Here is a 16,737-nt window from a genome sequence, read left to right as displayed (position 1 = left end):
TTGGTAATTTAACTTTGAAATCCAAATTTAACTTAGGCACACAATGTACCCAAGCCAGTAGTTCCTCACATTTTTCTTACCAGTGAGAATTAGCCTTGTTTATATAAAAATATTAAAATGATTCTTTAACAGGTTTTTTTAAAAAAAATTAGATGAATTTAGGAATGGAACAAATATGGTATATAGTAATGTAGAATAATCTACTGTGCCATTAGGCTTCAGGTGTTTTCTTTAATTTTTATTATAACGGGTATTTTATTTTAATATCCAGTCTGGTAATTTGTCAGCATAGAATTTTAGAGTTCAGAGGGACTTGAATTAATATTCATATCAAAATTTTCATTTTGTAGATGAGGAATGCTAGTTTAATTGGTTCAAAATGAATTTATCAGAAATCTTATTTTTAATCTATAGAAGCTAAAAAAGAAATGGGATGATAAATTAATAACTAGCTGCAAAGCTGTATGCTTTGAACATATAATGGAAAAAGCTGGTCCTTATTATGATTTTTTTTCCTCTTTGGATCCTTTTGAATTTTTTCATTTTTGGGGTGTATGTGCTTGTATGGTAAGTGGTTTGGAGGTTTCAGTGAGTTTTCTTTTTCTATTTTTTAAAAATAAATTTATTTTACTTGTTTATTTTTGGCTGTGTTGTGTCTTCGTTGCTGCGCGCGGGCTTTCTCTAGTTGCGGCGAGCGGGGGCTACTCTTCGTTGCGGTGCGCGGGCTTCTCATTGCCGTGGCTTCTCTTGTTGTGGAGCACAGGCTCTAGGCAAGTGGGCTTCAGTAGTTGTGGCACACGGGCTCAGTAGTTGTGGCTCGTGGGCTCTAGAGCGCAGGCTCAGTAGTTGTGATGCATGGGCTTAGTTGCTCCGTGGCATGTGGGGTCTTCCCAGACCAGGGCTCGGACCCGTGTCCCCTGCATTGGGAGGCGTGTTCTTAACCACTGCGCCACCAGGGAAGCCCTCAGTGGGTTTTCTAATGCAGAAATATAAGGAGTTCAAGGAGAATTGAACAGAAATGGGAATGACTATAAATATTCTCTGCTTTGGGTATAAAACAATAGTTCCCCCTCCACCCCATTACAGTCAGTAAACCTTTGTCTGTATTTGTCAACTAAAAACTCAAAATGTAGTGGGTCCATAGTGGCTTTTAGAACAATTATTTATAGATTAAGAATGAACATAATATTTATATTCATTGTTGGTAACTGTTACAGTTCATTTGTAACCAAGTTGAGCAGATGTACTCTAATGGTTAATTTGCTGAAGATGTAGATACCTTTTTTAGATAGCTCTAAAATTTTTCTTTATGATAAAATTTTAATTTCAAGTGTTTATTCTTCTAACAAAATTCTGTGAGAGGAAAGTATATAATTGAATGTGCTATATATATGCGTGTGTTTGTACGTGTTTATAGAGGGGTTAAATTCCTATTTCCTTTCCAGATATGTGTTAAATGAATCCCAGAGTCGCCAAAATTCATCTTCAGCACAGGGTTCTTCTTCAAATAGTGGGGGAGGTTCTGGAATACCACAGCCTCCCCCAGGAATGAGCTTTTATGCAGCTAAACGAGTTATTGGAGATAACCCATGGACACCTGAACAGTTGGAACAGGTATCACACACTGCTTGTTCATACGGAGCTTAACCCTGCACACTTGCCCCTTTGAAGTCCGTGGAAGCATGTGTCACATAATTCCAGCGTATTCAGGCTCTCTAATGAAATACGATTGATGTAATGTGTTCTCGTCATCATGTCATTTATTGGTTAAAGCCCCAGGGAAAGGGAGGAGTGGGAAATGCTCTTTAGTTTTTCTAATACTGCTTACATATTTCAAGTATAAAATATAGCTCATTTATAAATTAAGTAACTTCTTTCATTTTAGTTTTTAATTACAGGTTTAATAATTATCGAGCTGCTTTGGTGCAGTTGAAATACAATTTATCTTACATTATTTAGCTTTTTAGGGCTGTACATTTTGTGTAAAGTGAGGAACAAGTGACCATATGGGGGAAAAGCATGACGCCCTTTTATATTTCTTCCTGGGAATTGGAAAATTGGCATTAAGAATTTTATTCTGGATTTAAACAGGACACAGATGTTCTCTGAGCAGCTTTTAAAAAAGACTGGTGCTCTACAGAGAAGGTGCCTCACTGTGTCTGTGTCATCAGGCACCTCAGGGAAGAACAGATGAGATCAGTATGTAATTATTTTGGAATTCAAGCAACATGGGTTAGTCTTCCAATCCTTCCTTTATCTCTCCATGGCAGTCTAAATGATTTGATCCTTTTCTTTTTGGCAGTGTAAGCGATCACTGATCAAAACAGTGTTCCCAGGAAAGGGAAAAAGGCAAGTGGGCATTCTTGCCACTCAACAAATTTATAGAATGATTTGTTCAGCAAGGGCTCTATTTGATTAGATTAACATCTTCGTGTTTTATAGATCTTTTTTCTTCTTAAACCATGATGTAAGTAAGAAAGAAGGGTAAATAGTAACAGAAGCTACTCTTTATTGAGTGTGATCTATGTGACAGGCACTATGCTGAGTACTTTGAATACATTATCTCATTTAATCCTCACAGCAACCTGACAAGGTATAGAAATTGTTAGTTCCATTTTGTAAAAGGAATTGAGGTTTTGAGATTCACCACAGTCTCACTCCTAGTAGTAGGCTTTGAATCTAGGTCTGTCTGAGGGCTAAAGCTATAAGTGCTGGAGAATCATTGTTAACATTATAAATTGTAATCTTAACATTAGTCATTATTTGCTGATTTCTAAGGGCTTCTGTATGCCTTTTGTCAATTTCATGATCTAGTGTTGAACAGTTTAGTTTCAAGGATGAAAGCTGTTTTCCTCTAATTTTTAAATATCTCTTTTTTTACATTTTTTTCTTTCAGATAAGACAGCTTTTATTTTTTTCAAATGATAAAGTTAGTGATAATGTAAATGTTCAAGTAATACAGAACATTATAATGAGAAATTAAAAATTACCTGGAATCCTGCCACCCTAGTTTGTCATTCACCCTACAGCCTGCTCTGTGTACATGTGTGTGTACACAAATGTAATTTTACACAATACATTTTTACGTATCACATAACACACTATTTGAACTTCATTTTTTTCATTTAATAGTATATCAGGTTTTTAAATAATGTCCTTTTTAATGTCTGTATTAAATGTAATTATGTGTAAACCACATAATATGTTTTAAACTAGTCTCCTATTGCTGGACATGAGTATTGTTCTCAGTTTCCTTTGCACACTTTTTTGTGTATATCTTTGTGTAGTTGACTCCCATAACTGTGGGTGCGGTAAATGCTTGCATCTTCTCTGTTGTAGCTCTTGTTGCAGGTCAGTTGTGTTGAACATGGGGAGGGAAGGCAGGTATTTTTATGATCCTTTTTAATTGCATCCTTTGTCATTTAGTTATTGTAAACTTTATCAGTCCTAATTCATGTATATGAGAACTATCACGTAACTGATTCTTAAAGGTAAAGTTTCATTTTTCAGGTATATTTATCCTAAATAGAGTTATTTGTATTGAAATTCATAGCTCCTTCACATTGCATGAAGTTCTAAGCAGAATCTCTCTTCAGTCTGTGTTTCATTTTAGCCAGTTAGACTGAATACTGTTTGATTAGAATTTCACTTGCATTTGCAGTTCTTGCATATGTTTGAAATCATGTTTTTTTTCAGTATGTAAGAATACTGAGGACAGAGTTAGTATGTTAACAATAGATTAGAACTTCATGGACTGTGAGTTTAGTTCTTTTTGAACTGTCAAAACAATCCATGGAGTACTTTACTTCTGATGTACCCCACTTCTACCTGGAGGCTCCAGATTTGGACTTCAGTTCAAGGCTTCATCATTTTAGAGAGGCTGTTAACCTAAGTAGGAAGGCTTCGTATCATAATGGCCTTGGAGTCCGAGACTTGGGTTTGGATTGTGCCTTCATCATTTACTAACTGTGTCTTAATCTCTTCAGCCTTGCCTCAGTTTCCTTATCAGAAACATAGGTATAATGATACTCATCTCACAGATTGTGAGGGTTAAATGAAATCATGAATATATATGGTTTAGTATAGTCCCAGGCACATTGTAAGCCTAAATAGGAATGGCTACTGTTGTTCTATTAATCTTTGGTTTATGAGTGTACTGATATGTGAAACAGATGTTTTAGGTTGGTGGTCTTGGTTTCTTTGATCAGTGGTTTTCCTTCCCTTCATTTATCTACAGTGCAAATTGGGTATAGTGAAATTCATAGAAGCTGAGCAGGTGCCTGAGCTCGAAGCTGTTCTCCACCTGGTGATTGCTTCTAGTGACACACGCCACAGTGTAGCCACAGCAGCGGACCTGGAGTTGAAAAGCAAGCAAAGGTAAACTGCTTCCCTTTTAAACTTTCGAAATTAAAAAGAGGCTAGATTTCTAAAAGCTTGCTCAGCACATATTTGTTCTTTTCAGGTTTTGTGTAGTGAGACATTCAGTTTATGAGATTGTGAAATATACCTAATTTGTATGAAAGACAGTTTGCTAAAGAGCAGAATTCTGTATAAGACAAAGAAGAAAAGCTGTTTGGAGAAGTAGTTTAAAATTGGAATGGGTTAGGATTATAACTGTAAGAATTGAAACCTTTGTCTAGGTAAGTGAACTTAAAGAACTGATGTTAAGAAAAATGTCAAAACCCGGAAGTTATTCATTTTTGATTTTTCCTCTATCTCAAATTATTTGAGATGGCTTTTAATAAAGGATATGTAGGTATTATGGTTAATATGAAAATCAGGTCCCCTGAAAAGAGGTGTTGAATAGATCTTAATTTATACAGGAGGAAATACATATAGTAAATAGGCTCATAGAAAATATTGTGTTTAAGAAATCAAATCATGCACAATAAAACAGTGGTATGCCAATTTGTACCCATTGGTAAATAAAATTGTGCAACAGTTGATTACTCCATTTAAGTTTCTGTTGAAACTGCTATTCTTATGCCCTGTTGATTGACACTGTAAGTTGAAATAATTTTTGGAAAGCAGTTTGTAGTAGGTAATGAATCATAAAAGTATTTACAATCTTTTATCTGAATCTTTTGGGAATTTATCCTAAGAGAATCATTCAAAAGAAGAAAAATATTATATTTAGAAAAATGTTACAGATTCATTCATTATACCATTTCCTGTAGTTGTTCAAAAAAAAGGAAACAAATTCAGATTTCCACAATAGGTAAATAGTTAAATAAATAATGTGACCTATTTGGAATATTATATATCTGCCCAAATGATTATAAAAATAATAAAGCAACATGTAAATTGCCTCCAAGTAATGGCAAATGAATAAAGCATAGTACAAAATGATATATGTACTGATTTTAATAAATGACATGTGCAAAGACTGGAGAATACATGAAAAATTGAAGATACTTCGTTAAAAAAAATCAAATTATGGAATAGTTCTTTTTTGAATTTATTTTAATGCTCAATGTAGTTAACAAAATGGGATATCTCTAGGTCCATCCACGTTGTTGCAAATGGCATTATTTCATTCTTTTTTATGGCTGAGTAATATTCCATTGTATATATGTACCACATCTTCTTTATCCATTCATCTGTTGATGGACATTTAGGTGGTTTCCATATCTTGGCTGTTGTGAATAGTGCTGCTATGCACATTGGGGTGCATATATCTTTTTGTATTATTGTTTTGTTGGGATATATGCCCAGCAGTGAGATTGCTGGATCTCACTGGCAACTCTCTTTTTAGTTTTTTGAGGAACCTCCATTCTGTTTTCCAAAAAATCTTCCTTTAAAACTTCTCATTGTGTTTGAACTGACTCCATTCTTTACACCATACAGTAGATTGGATTGTTGGAACTATAAATGTGGTGCTCAGTTATTCTAATTAGTTTTGGTTTTGTCTATTAAAATAATTGTATTTTCCAAAAAATAGCATAACATTGTTAAGAGGTAAAAAGTGAGTTGAGAACAATATGTAGATATCCCATTTTGTTAAATAAAAGTATCTCTTCAAATGATACGTCTGTTTCTTTATCTACCTGCCGTGCCCATCCAACTATTTTACATGCATAGGAAAGAAGTCTAGAAAAAGATAGACAAAAGTTAGTGGTTACTGAAAAGGAATAGAGAGGGTTATGGTGCAGATTATAAGGAATTTTATTTTCTGTGTTATTCATTTCTGAATTTTCACAAGCATGTAATCAGAAAACTAAAACTAGAAAGGTGCAAGAGGAAAAGTAGAAGAAACAGTGAAAATTAATCCTTATTAGTTAATCACTATTAAGTTTTTAGTTTGTTTTACTAAAGTGTGTGTGTGTTTTGTCACAAATCGCTAAACCTGAAGTATTTATAGGAAGGAAACAAAGATGGAGCTTGAGGATTAGTTAGTAGCAATCAGCTGAGGAAAGATATAGGTAAATAATAAGTAGAATTATAGAATGTCTTTGAGGCTAGTGGAATTGTGGATATCCAAACAAGAGGTGGATTGATAAGCTATGAAAGAAGAGATGGATTAGAAAAACAGTCAAAGCAGCATGATAAATTATGTTTGCACAAATACAACATAGTTTGAAAGCAGAATCAATGTCAAAGGAGAGAAGAGAGTATGGTTAAATCTCACTAATCAAGTGAAATGCAGGATTGCGTTATTGCTAGGTTTATAAAATGACGGCAGGGGCTGCTGCAGGGGGTGGGTGCCCATCAGTAGTAAGTTACCTTATTGTGGTCCTCAATTAGGAATAAGTCTTAGTGACTAACGGCAGCAGGACTGCTCTGTAGAATTAGGTGCTAAAATTGCAAGTGGGTGCTGGGAGATAAGAGGGGGATACTGGGGATCACAGTGACACGGTATTTGAGAAATGCCATGGGCTGCAAGCTTCCTAGGGTGTGGCTTTAATGGGTAAAATGTTTTTTGTCACTTTCTCTATCACTTTTGGATTTCCAAGTGGCTGAACAGAAGAATCATGCCTCAGGGCTCTTTGAACAAGTGTAGTATGGCTCTGCTGTGTTGGAACTGCTCCGTGGCATTGGCCCTGAGAGTGGAAGACAGTCCAGATTTCTTGAGTAGTACCAAATTGGGCCACTGGATACACTGATCTATCTTACGTTGAATCATGGTGGGATAAGTGACTTTTTTTTTCTGTTTGAAAACTAACTTTGATAGAAGTTAATCCCTTTCCTTCTCTTCTGCAATGTCAATTGCCCATTTCATTTGTGTATTTATAATATTTTTCTTTGGTAACACATATTGAGGCTATGATTTTTTGAAATTATTGGAGTGGGAGAAAAAAATAATAATTTTAACAAGCTTTGTTGAAACCTTCTGTAGCTTGATTGACTGGAATAATCCTGCCATCATTAATAAGATGTACAAGGTATACCTTGGAGATATACCACTGAAGACAAAAGAGGTAGGTTTTTTTTGTTTACTCTCACATCATCATAAAAAGCATTTTATTGACATAGCTCTATGTATTTGAACATTTTCTCCAGGTTATTTTGATTTAAGCTGAATCTATGCTGTGGGAAATACTGATACTAGTTTTAAGCCATACTAGTCTAGGTAGATTAAAATCTCCTGGTAACTTTGTTTACCTGATCTGGTGTTTTCAATTCAGGTGCTTAAATAATGATTGTCCAGATTATGCTTCAATGAACTTTTTCTGTAAATATTTTAGGCTTTATTGGATATATCGTTCTAAGGCTGCAGCTGCTCAACTCTGCTGTAGCATGAAAGCAGCCATAGGCAGAACAGAACTGAATGAGCATGGCCGTGTGCCAGTAAGGCTTTATCGTTACTGAAATTTGAATTTCATATTATTTTCATGAAATATACTTTTACAAAATATTATTTTGATTTTTAAAAAATCATTTGAAAATGTAAAAACTACTCTTAACTCACAGACCTTACTAAGATAGATGGTAGGCCAGATTTGGCCCATGGGCTGTAGTTTGTTGACCCGTGGTCTAGAACCTAGAACAATAGGTGGGTTCTTCTGAATTCTGGAAATAAGATGTTTGCTTAATAACATAAGTTCTGTTTAGTTAACTGTGTTTAAAAGTGTTCCAAGTTGAAACCTTGACATACAAGATTATTTGTTTGCTTTCTAAACGATTAATAGTTGTTTTAAAAATCATATTAGCTCCAGGGAAAACTGGACAGCTACACGTAAAAGAATGAAATTAGAACACTTCCTAACACCATACACAAAAATAAACTCAAAATGGATCAAAGACCTAAATGTAAGGCCAGACACTATAAAACTCTTAGAGGAAAACATAGGTAGAACACTCTATGACATAAATCACAGCAAGATCCTTTTTGACCCACCTCCTAGAGAAATGGAAATAAAATCAAAAATAAACAAATGGGACCTAATTATACTTAAAAGCTTTTGCACAGCAAAGGAAACCATAAACAAGACAAAAAGACAACCCTCAGAATGAGAGAAAAAATTTGCAAATGAAGCAACTGACAAAGGATTAATCTCCAAAATATACAAGCAGCTCATGCAGCTCAATATCAAAAAAACAAACAACCCAATCCACAAATGGGTGGAAGACCTAAATAGACATTTCTCCAAAGTAGACATACAGATTGCCAACAAACACATGAAAGGATGCTCAACATCACTAATCATTAGAGAAATGCACATCAAAACTACAGCGAGGTATCACCTCACACCAGTCAGCATGGCCATCATCAAAAAATCTACAAACAGTAAATGCTGGAGAGGGTGTGGAGAAAAGGGAATCCTCTTGCACTGTTGGTGGGAATGTAAACTGATACAGCCACTATGGAAAACAATATGGAGTTTCCTTAAAAAACTAAGAACTGGGCTTCCCTGGTGGTGCAGTGGTTAAGAATCCGCCTACCAATGCAGGGGACACGGGTTCGAGCCCTGGTCCAGCCGCGGGATCAACTAAGCCCGTGCGCCACAACTACTGAGCCTGTGCTCTAGAGCCCGTTAGCCACAACTACTGAAGCCTGCATGCCTAGAGCCCATGATCCGCAACACGAGAAGCCAGCACAATGAGAAGCCCGTGCACCGCAACGAAGAGTAGCCCCCTCTCGCCGCAACTAGAGAAAGCCCACGCGCAGCAATGAAGACCCAACACAGCCAAAAATAAATGAATAAAAATAAATAAATTTATTTAAAAAAAAGAGTAGAGAGGCAAACTCTAGTTATTGAGATGGGTATTTGGCATGTATTTTCTCTTTTAAAATGAAAAAATGAGGCTTCGAAAAACAGTTAACGTGCTTTATAGGCAAAGATGAAAGTTGAGCTTTTAAGCAAAAGCTAGAATTTTGGGAAATTTGTATTCATCACGATGAGCTTGACAGCTTGTCAGTGCTTACAGACTTTTCTGGTGAGATTGGTCATGATATTAACATGTGATTTTTTTGTGTGAGCGTGGATGTTTTATAATGAAATATTTGCTTAACTCGGTGAGCCAGTATTTTCCAAATGACCAGTGATGTGACAGAAGCATACAGGGTAAGGGAGCCATTCCGTATGCAGATAGACTGGTGGAATTTAGTAGAACAGTTTGCAAATATTCCATTGATATGGTTTCAAATCCACATGGCAATTAACCTTTAAGAACCTATTGCAGGGGGCTTCCCTGGTGGTGCAGTGGTTGAGAATTTGCCTGCCAATGCAGGGGACACGGGTTCGAGCCCTGGTGTGGGAAGATCCCACGTGCCACGGAGCAACTAGGCCCGTGAGCCACAACTACTGAGCCTGCGTGTCTGGAGCCTGTGCGCCGCAGTAAGAGAGGCCGCGACAGTGAGAGGCCCGCGCACCACGATGAAGAGTGGCCCCTGCTCGCTGCAACTAGAGAAAGCCCTCGCACAGAAACGAAGACCCAACGCAGCCAAAAATAAATAAAAAAAAAAAAAAAAAAAAAGAACCTATTGCATATCAAGTTTTGGGGTGGCATCAAATATCTGTAATTACCTGAAAAGGCTAAAATCATCCCCCCTCTTCCAGTCACATATCTTTGTGAAGCTGTTTTTTTTTAACATACTTAAAACAACATATTACAACAAATTAAATGCTGACAGATATAAGAATCCAGCTTTCTTTTATTAAGGTGGACAGTGAAGAGATTTACAGAAAATATAAAACAATACCACTGTCTCAGTACAGTTCTTTGTTTTGGAAAATATAGTTTTTTATTTTTCTTAAAAATACGTTATTTATGAAAGTATATAATGGGTTTAATATTATTTTTAAGTGAATAAGTACTTAAAATATTTTCAGTTTTAATTCCTAGTATATTTGATAGGTGTTCAGTATAAACAAAAGCTCTTTGGAAGCTTCAGTAATTTTTAAAAGTATAAAGGGATCCTGAAACAAAAGTTTGAGAGACCACTGATCTAGATGATGTCTCATGATTCTTTTCAATTCACAATAATTTTGAAGTGCTGAGTTATAATCACACATATTTTCAACAGGGAGCAGTTCTGAAGCCAGAGCTGAAAAGGGACCCAGTCAGTACAAGGGTCAAGTTAAAGATTGTCCCCCACCTCCTTCGTTCTAGACAAGCTGCTGAAACGTTCCCGGCTAACATTCAGGTAACTCATTCTTTCCAGAGAAAACTGGCCTGTTTACAACTTTCATGTTTGTTTAACTAGACAAAGAACTGCATTAATGGATATTCAGGAGGTAGGTTGATATGTATAACAAGATTAATGAGATTCTTTTTTCTCTCTCAAGTTTAGCTGCAGAAAATACTTTTTAATTATAGCTATAATAAAAAATATATTTTATTAATATATTAATATTATATATAAATATATATTATATATAATATATATTATAAATTTTTATTATAGAATATATGCTGTATATGGTTACCATTCACCCTAAATGTATGGTGATAATTCCTTTCAAACTAGTGCTTTTCTGAGTGGCTTTTTTCCAAAAATGGTAGCACCAGACACTTGGTCATTTAGGTGGGAAAATGAGTCATCCTTGACTGGAGTCCCTCGTGAAGGCAGTGGCCACAGCCTCTGGATGCTGCTGCCTCAGTGTCTTCACCCCCGTCTGCCGAATGCTGATGTTAATGGAGATCGTCACTTCTTGTTCTGCTTGCCACAGTCGTCTTCCTTGTTGCCCTGCCTCTAGTCTTGCCCACTGCCAGTCTGTTTTCTGTGTTGCCACCAGAGTTATTTTTGCAGTTGGAAATCCCTGTACTCTGTTGGTGTGGGATATGAGCCCCTCCGGAAAAGCTCTTGCCTTTTGGTCCAAGTAATGACCATCTCAGCTCTGGAGACAGATTCATTTGAGCATAATTTTGTCATTAGTTACTTACTTTTGATCTTAAATAAGCCTCAGGGTTTTTCCTGTTTTTCTTTAAATGTAAAAAAAAATCTGTAAAATGGATGTAATGATAGCAGCTACCTCATAGCAATGTTGTAAAGACTGAGTGGGTTAGCAGGTAGAAGCTTTAGAGCAGGGTGGCTAGTACTCATTCAGTTAGCAAGTTCTCAGTAAATGGTGGAAAGGCAGCAGTTATTTCCCTTCTGGTCTCGTATCTCACCATACCCTTGCCCTGTACCTTATGCTCCAACAGAGATTGTTGCTGTTTTTAAGTATGCTGTTTTCATGGCTCTGTGTCTCCACTCCTGGCATGGTGGCCCTCCCCCCTGTAGCCTGGTAAACGTCTACTCCAGTTTCAGGATTTGCTCCGGTGTGCCCCTTCCTATCTGAAATGTCCCCGTTTCCTGCCTCTCATCTCTTTCAGTCCCTAAGTAAGAACACTGTCCTCTTGCTCACTGCACGTGTGTGGTGGACATTGGCTTCTGCCTTCGCATCTCTGCCTCTTAAGGCTTATTTGTTTAAGTGGCTGCTTCCTCCTTTTAGGTGATACAACTTTTATTCCCAGTATCTGGCTCTCTAATATTTGACTGATTTCAAGTACTCTGTTCTGTGTTTCCGTAAACATAAAATAATCACACAACTTCTTCCATTTCACTTTCCGGGCACTGTTTCCCTGACAGTGTTTTGATAATTTTGGTTCAGAAAATTTGGTTGTAGTAACACTACATTATATAATAAGCAGCTAGAAGTTTGTGGCAGAATATTCATAGACATCCTGTAGGTGTACCCTTTATTTGTAGTTATTTATGTTTTCAAAATGAGTCCACATGTAATTAAGAAACCTGATACCCCCAAAATAATCTTCTCTGCTCATGTCCCTTGCGTGAGAGTGGCAGCCCACTGCAGCGTGAACTCTGTGTTGCTTCCTAGTGGTAGCCCCACAAATTTTGCAGACTTGTAACATCTACCATTGTGTTTGTTGTTACTCCACAGACTGTTGATTGAAGCTACTGATTGGCTTCCTAAGGCCGTCAGCTAAAATATTTGTATGAAAGAGAACTGCATTAATTTTGAAGAACAAGGTGTAGTGCAAAAGACCTACTGTTGAATCCTTAATAGTGTTTGAAGATAGTAAATTGCTATTGTTAATCGGTATTCTTGATGTTGTTCCTTTTTCATAGGTGGTATATGATGGACTCTTTGGTACAAATACAAATTCAAAATTAAGAACATTATCCCTGCAATTTGTGCATCACATTTGTGTAACGTAAGTTTTTTGAACTATTTGTAAAGTTTTCAAGCTGTTGGAGTGATGAAGTGATGCAAGTATATCTTACCTAGAAACAAATCGTGTTTGCTTATCTTAAAGTATTTCATACTTTAATAGATTATTTAAATTTACTTCAGTTATGTCTCTAAGTAATAATCTGAAAAGATATGTAATTATGAGATTCTTATATCTTGCTTTGTATGTGTTATTTTTTTAAAAAGCTGTCCAGAAATCAAGATTAAGCCATTAGGTCCAATGCTTTTGAATGGCCTCACCAAGCTAATCAATGAATATAAAGAAGTAAGTGACTTGTTTTTTTAAATTTTTGTTAACATTTTATATTTTAAAGTATTCTCTGTTATAAACTTTGCTGGTCTATATGTTGATATAGTTAAAGTTTGCTGTTGTTCCATCATTTCTTAACATTTTTAATTGAAGTGGTGCAAATTTCAGAAATTACCACCATCTTCTGCCCTTTTTTTTTTGAAATAAGTATTAAAAACTGATACGGATCTTGAGGTGGTCTTATCATTTCTTTAAATAACATTTTAAAAAGCTAGTACATTTTATTTTACTTTTAGGCACTGTGCAAAAATGGAATGAAAAGAATTAAATTTTAGTTTATTATTTATTTCCATATAGGTCTATTTGGATTTGCTTGTTTTGAGAAACGGTGTTAATTCTTAGGGACTGAGATTTTATTGATTCAAAACTCTGTCAGACTACCAAATACACTACCAAATGTAAAATAGATAGCTAGTGGGAAGCACCCACATAGCACAAGGAGATCAGCTCGGTGCTTTTTATCCCCTAGAGGGGTGGGAAGTGGAGGGTGGGAGGGAGACGCAAGAGGGAGGAGATATGGGGATATATGTAGACGTATAGCTGATTCACTTATATTATACAGTAGAAACTAACACACCATTGTAAAGCAATTATACTCCAATAAAGATGATAAAACAAACAAACAAACAAACTCTCTGTCAGAACATGCATTCAGTAAATTTTTGATTCCTTAAGCTAAGTGGAATGAGGATTCCTTGGATTGTAGATTTTCAAATCCTGTTTTTCCTTGCTGTATCACTCCTACCATTTCTAGTATTTCAGGGGAATTTGCTAAAAAAGGTAAGGTTTCAAGAATTCTAGTTAGTATTTCTTCCTAAGTCTTAGCTAAACATGAATGCATGTTTGCAGTAGTATAGTGACCAGTATTTTGCCATTTGGATTTAGAATTGAGTTTGAATTCTAGTTTTGTTCCTTGGTGAGTTACTTAAATTCTTTGGACCTCTGTTCTTTATCAGAAAAATGAGGATAATAGTATCACTTCATTGGATTATTGTGAAGATTAAATGAGATAATTCATGTAATTTATTCAGCACAGTAAAGGCATATTAGTAGATATTATTAATGAAAAGCTATTCATTTGTTGTGCAGCTGTGCTTTGGGGCAGTGTTAGGTCTGACTCTCCTGTCTTCTTCTGTTGATTGAATAGAGCTTGCATGGTTCTTAAGGCCTTGGGAAACTTTCAGATTATTTTTATGGCGTAGTCAGATTCTTTGGATGGTTGGTAGGAATAAAAATGCTTTGGGGCTTTTAGGGGAGGAACTGTATATTTGAAGATAGGTTAGAGAGGCCAGATAAACTACAGGGCTGTAATCCTTTTACCTCCAGATGACACTGCATGTCTTCCCAACAGATGAGTCTGTAAGAGTGGCCATGTAGGTGTGTGAATCCTATGTTAAATGTATAAACTTCAGCTCACAGAAGTGTTACTATGTTCTAAGTAATGTCAGACTATTGGTTTTCCTAAAACCACGTAAAATTCTATCTGTATCTTGAGTGGGAACCTCACTAACTCACCCGAATACTATGATCCCTTTAATTTTTTATGGTGGAAGATATGAGAAGAAGCTGTTTCCTATGGTGCAGATTTTTAGACAGTTGCTCCCCAGTGTACTACAATTTTGGGTGAGAGAGAGTGGATCCTAGCCTGTTGGGCAAGTGAATTTTCTAATAAGTTAAGCCTTTTTCCCAGTACGTTGGTGGTGAATTTTGGTATTTGCAGGTTATATAGTATTGAAACTATCCTGAACTTAGCACCAGCTAAGAGAACCTTTTCATATATGACCACTGCATTTTCCTTTTGGAGTAAGTTGGGGATATAAAGTTTTGTTTTGTTTTTCCTTTTAGTACTGTGATGCATTCTGGGTTTGGACATTTTTATTTGTTTTGTTCAGATGCTGATATCATATAGTTAGGCAGGGTGAGACCTAGGTTTAACAAGGAGTAAAATAATGCATTTGATTGCAGCAAAAGGGTTTTGCTGTTTACTGTGTTTTTTGTTCTGTCTGCTTTTTGTTCTTTTCTTTTTTTTTTTTTTTTTTTCCCTTAATTTCAAGGACCCTAAGCTACTGTCAATGGCATATTCAGCTGTTGGAAAACTCTCCAGGTGAGTAAACTCTTTTTCAGTGAGAGATATCCTGTTGGTAAACTAAGAAAAATTGTGGCATTTAATAATGGATGGAGAATAAATTTGTTATGATTCTGAAAGGGTCGTAGGTTGTTTAGAAATGTCTTCCTTGTAGAAGGATAATGAACGTGAGACATTTAAACTTACATCTGAAGATGTGTTACCATATTAAATGGCAGTCTTGAAATGAGATTTTGAACTGGATTGTGTCATAATGTGTTACAGTTTTCTTGTACCCTAGAGACATTTGATTGACCTTAAGTGTTCTTGTTGCTACTTACTACCAGCGTTTATAATCTCGATAATCAAGAGTTTTTCTAGTGATTCTCTTTTCTGATAGCATTATATTATGATTCTGAGCGGCCCTGTTTCCAAAGTTGGATTTTTTTTCCTTCTGCTTAGTATGGTTTCCTGCACCCAGTTCCTCCTGGTTTCCTCTTCCTTCACTGTATTTCAGAGCAGGGGGATAGAGGAGCAGCATCCTCAGTGGTACCAGGTGCTGCTTACACCCTGGCACAGGTTCTGTGTTGGCCTGTGTAGACTAGGTCTTGCTCTTCTGCACTGTGTAGGGAAGGAGTTTGGGGGCTCAGAAGACCGCCACTTCAGATCAGCTGATACAGCATAGGGTTGTCAACAAACCTTGTCCCTTGTGTGTTGGCATGAAGTGACAAAAGTCCTTGTCACCAGAGTCATTAGTTTAAATAACATTTAGTCTCATCTATTTTCTTTATTTTAAAATCAGAAATGTTAACTGAATGCATGGAATATTCTAGTGAGAATATCTGGATAATAGGTATATTAATCTAGAGTTATTTTATTAGGCAGTTGAAGAATTAAATATTTACTTTAAAAAGTGTTTGATTCTTTGGGGGAGGTAATCCAGTGATGTTCACATGGTTCAGAAGTGAAAGTGCAAGTTTAGGCAAGTTTGTGTTTAGTTTCTTTTTTTTTTTTCCATCTTATGGAAATTTTTGATAGTAATGATGATCTCATATTCTCTTACAGTCGAATGCCCCATTTATTCACTAAGGATATAGCTCTTGTGCAGCAGCTTTTTGAAGCCCTATGTAAGGTAGGGAAACACCTGGCAAGTGTATGCTTTCTGTTTGGATGCTCACTTGGAAACCCAACAGGGAGGGAAACACTGTTTTTATCATCTTCATAGGAAGAGCCCGAGACGCGACTCGCTATTCAAGAAGCACTATCCATGATGGTTGGAGCTTATAGTACTTTGGAAGGAGCACAGCGGACTCTCATGGAGGCACTTGTGGCTTCGTACTTAATAAAGGTAGGTCCAACTATGTGAACTACAATGGCGGGTAGTATATGAATTTTACATTTTTTTTTAAACATTTTTTAAGCTCTCAGTTTTTAAAAAAAATTTATTTATTTATGGCTACGTTGGGTCTTCGTTGCTGCGCGCGAGCTTTCTCTAGTTATGGCGAGCGGGGGCTACTCTTCATTGTGGTGCGTGGGCTTCTCATTGCGGTGACTTCTCTTGTTGTGGAGCACAGGCTCTAGGCGCATGGGCTTCAGTTGTTGTGGCTCATGGGCTCAGTAGTTGTGGCTCACGGGCTCTAGAGCGCAGGCTCAGTAGTTGTGGCACACGGGCTTAGTTGCTCCGTGGCATGTGGGATCTTCCCCAACCAGGGCTCGAACCC

At 36.5% G+C, this 16,737-nt stretch overlaps 1 protein-coding gene across 6 annotated transcripts in view; it reads left to right on the top strand.

Annotated features, from left to right (window-relative positions):
• ECPAS (Ecm29 proteasome adaptor and scaffold) overlaps positions 1-16,737 on the top strand; it is a 101,372-nt gene that overhangs the window by 39,815 nt on the left and 44,820 nt on the right. For all 6 annotated transcript variants that reach the window (XR_005020442.1, XM_036856743.1, XM_036856747.1 and 3 more), the window contains 9 exons: positions 1,446-1,614; positions 4,238-4,377; positions 7,337-7,418; positions 10,469-10,588; positions 12,518-12,603; positions 12,828-12,906; positions 15,006-15,055; positions 16,082-16,148; positions 16,242-16,364. Coding sequence is in view for 5 of the 6 variants with exons in the window: in XM_036856743.1 (XP_036712638.1) it covers positions 1,446-1,614; positions 4,238-4,377; positions 7,337-7,418; positions 10,469-10,588; positions 12,518-12,603; positions 12,828-12,906; positions 15,006-15,055; positions 16,082-16,148; positions 16,242-16,364 (916 nt within the window). In the remaining variant the exon portion in view is untranslated. The remainder of the gene's footprint in view (positions 1-1,445; positions 1,615-4,237; positions 4,378-7,336; positions 7,419-10,468; positions 10,589-12,517; positions 12,604-12,827; positions 12,907-15,005; positions 15,056-16,081; positions 16,149-16,241; positions 16,365-16,737) is intronic.

This window comes from Balaenoptera musculus, chromosome 6 (assembly GCF_009873245.2).
Source record: "Balaenoptera musculus isolate JJ_BM4_2016_0621 chromosome 6, mBalMus1.pri.v3, whole genome shotgun sequence".
Classification (NCBI taxonomy): domain Eukaryota; kingdom Metazoa; phylum Chordata; class Mammalia; order Artiodactyla; family Balaenopteridae; genus Balaenoptera; species Balaenoptera musculus.
Note: the sequence above shows the minus strand (reverse complement) of the source record. Positions and strands in the feature narration are given on the sequence as shown.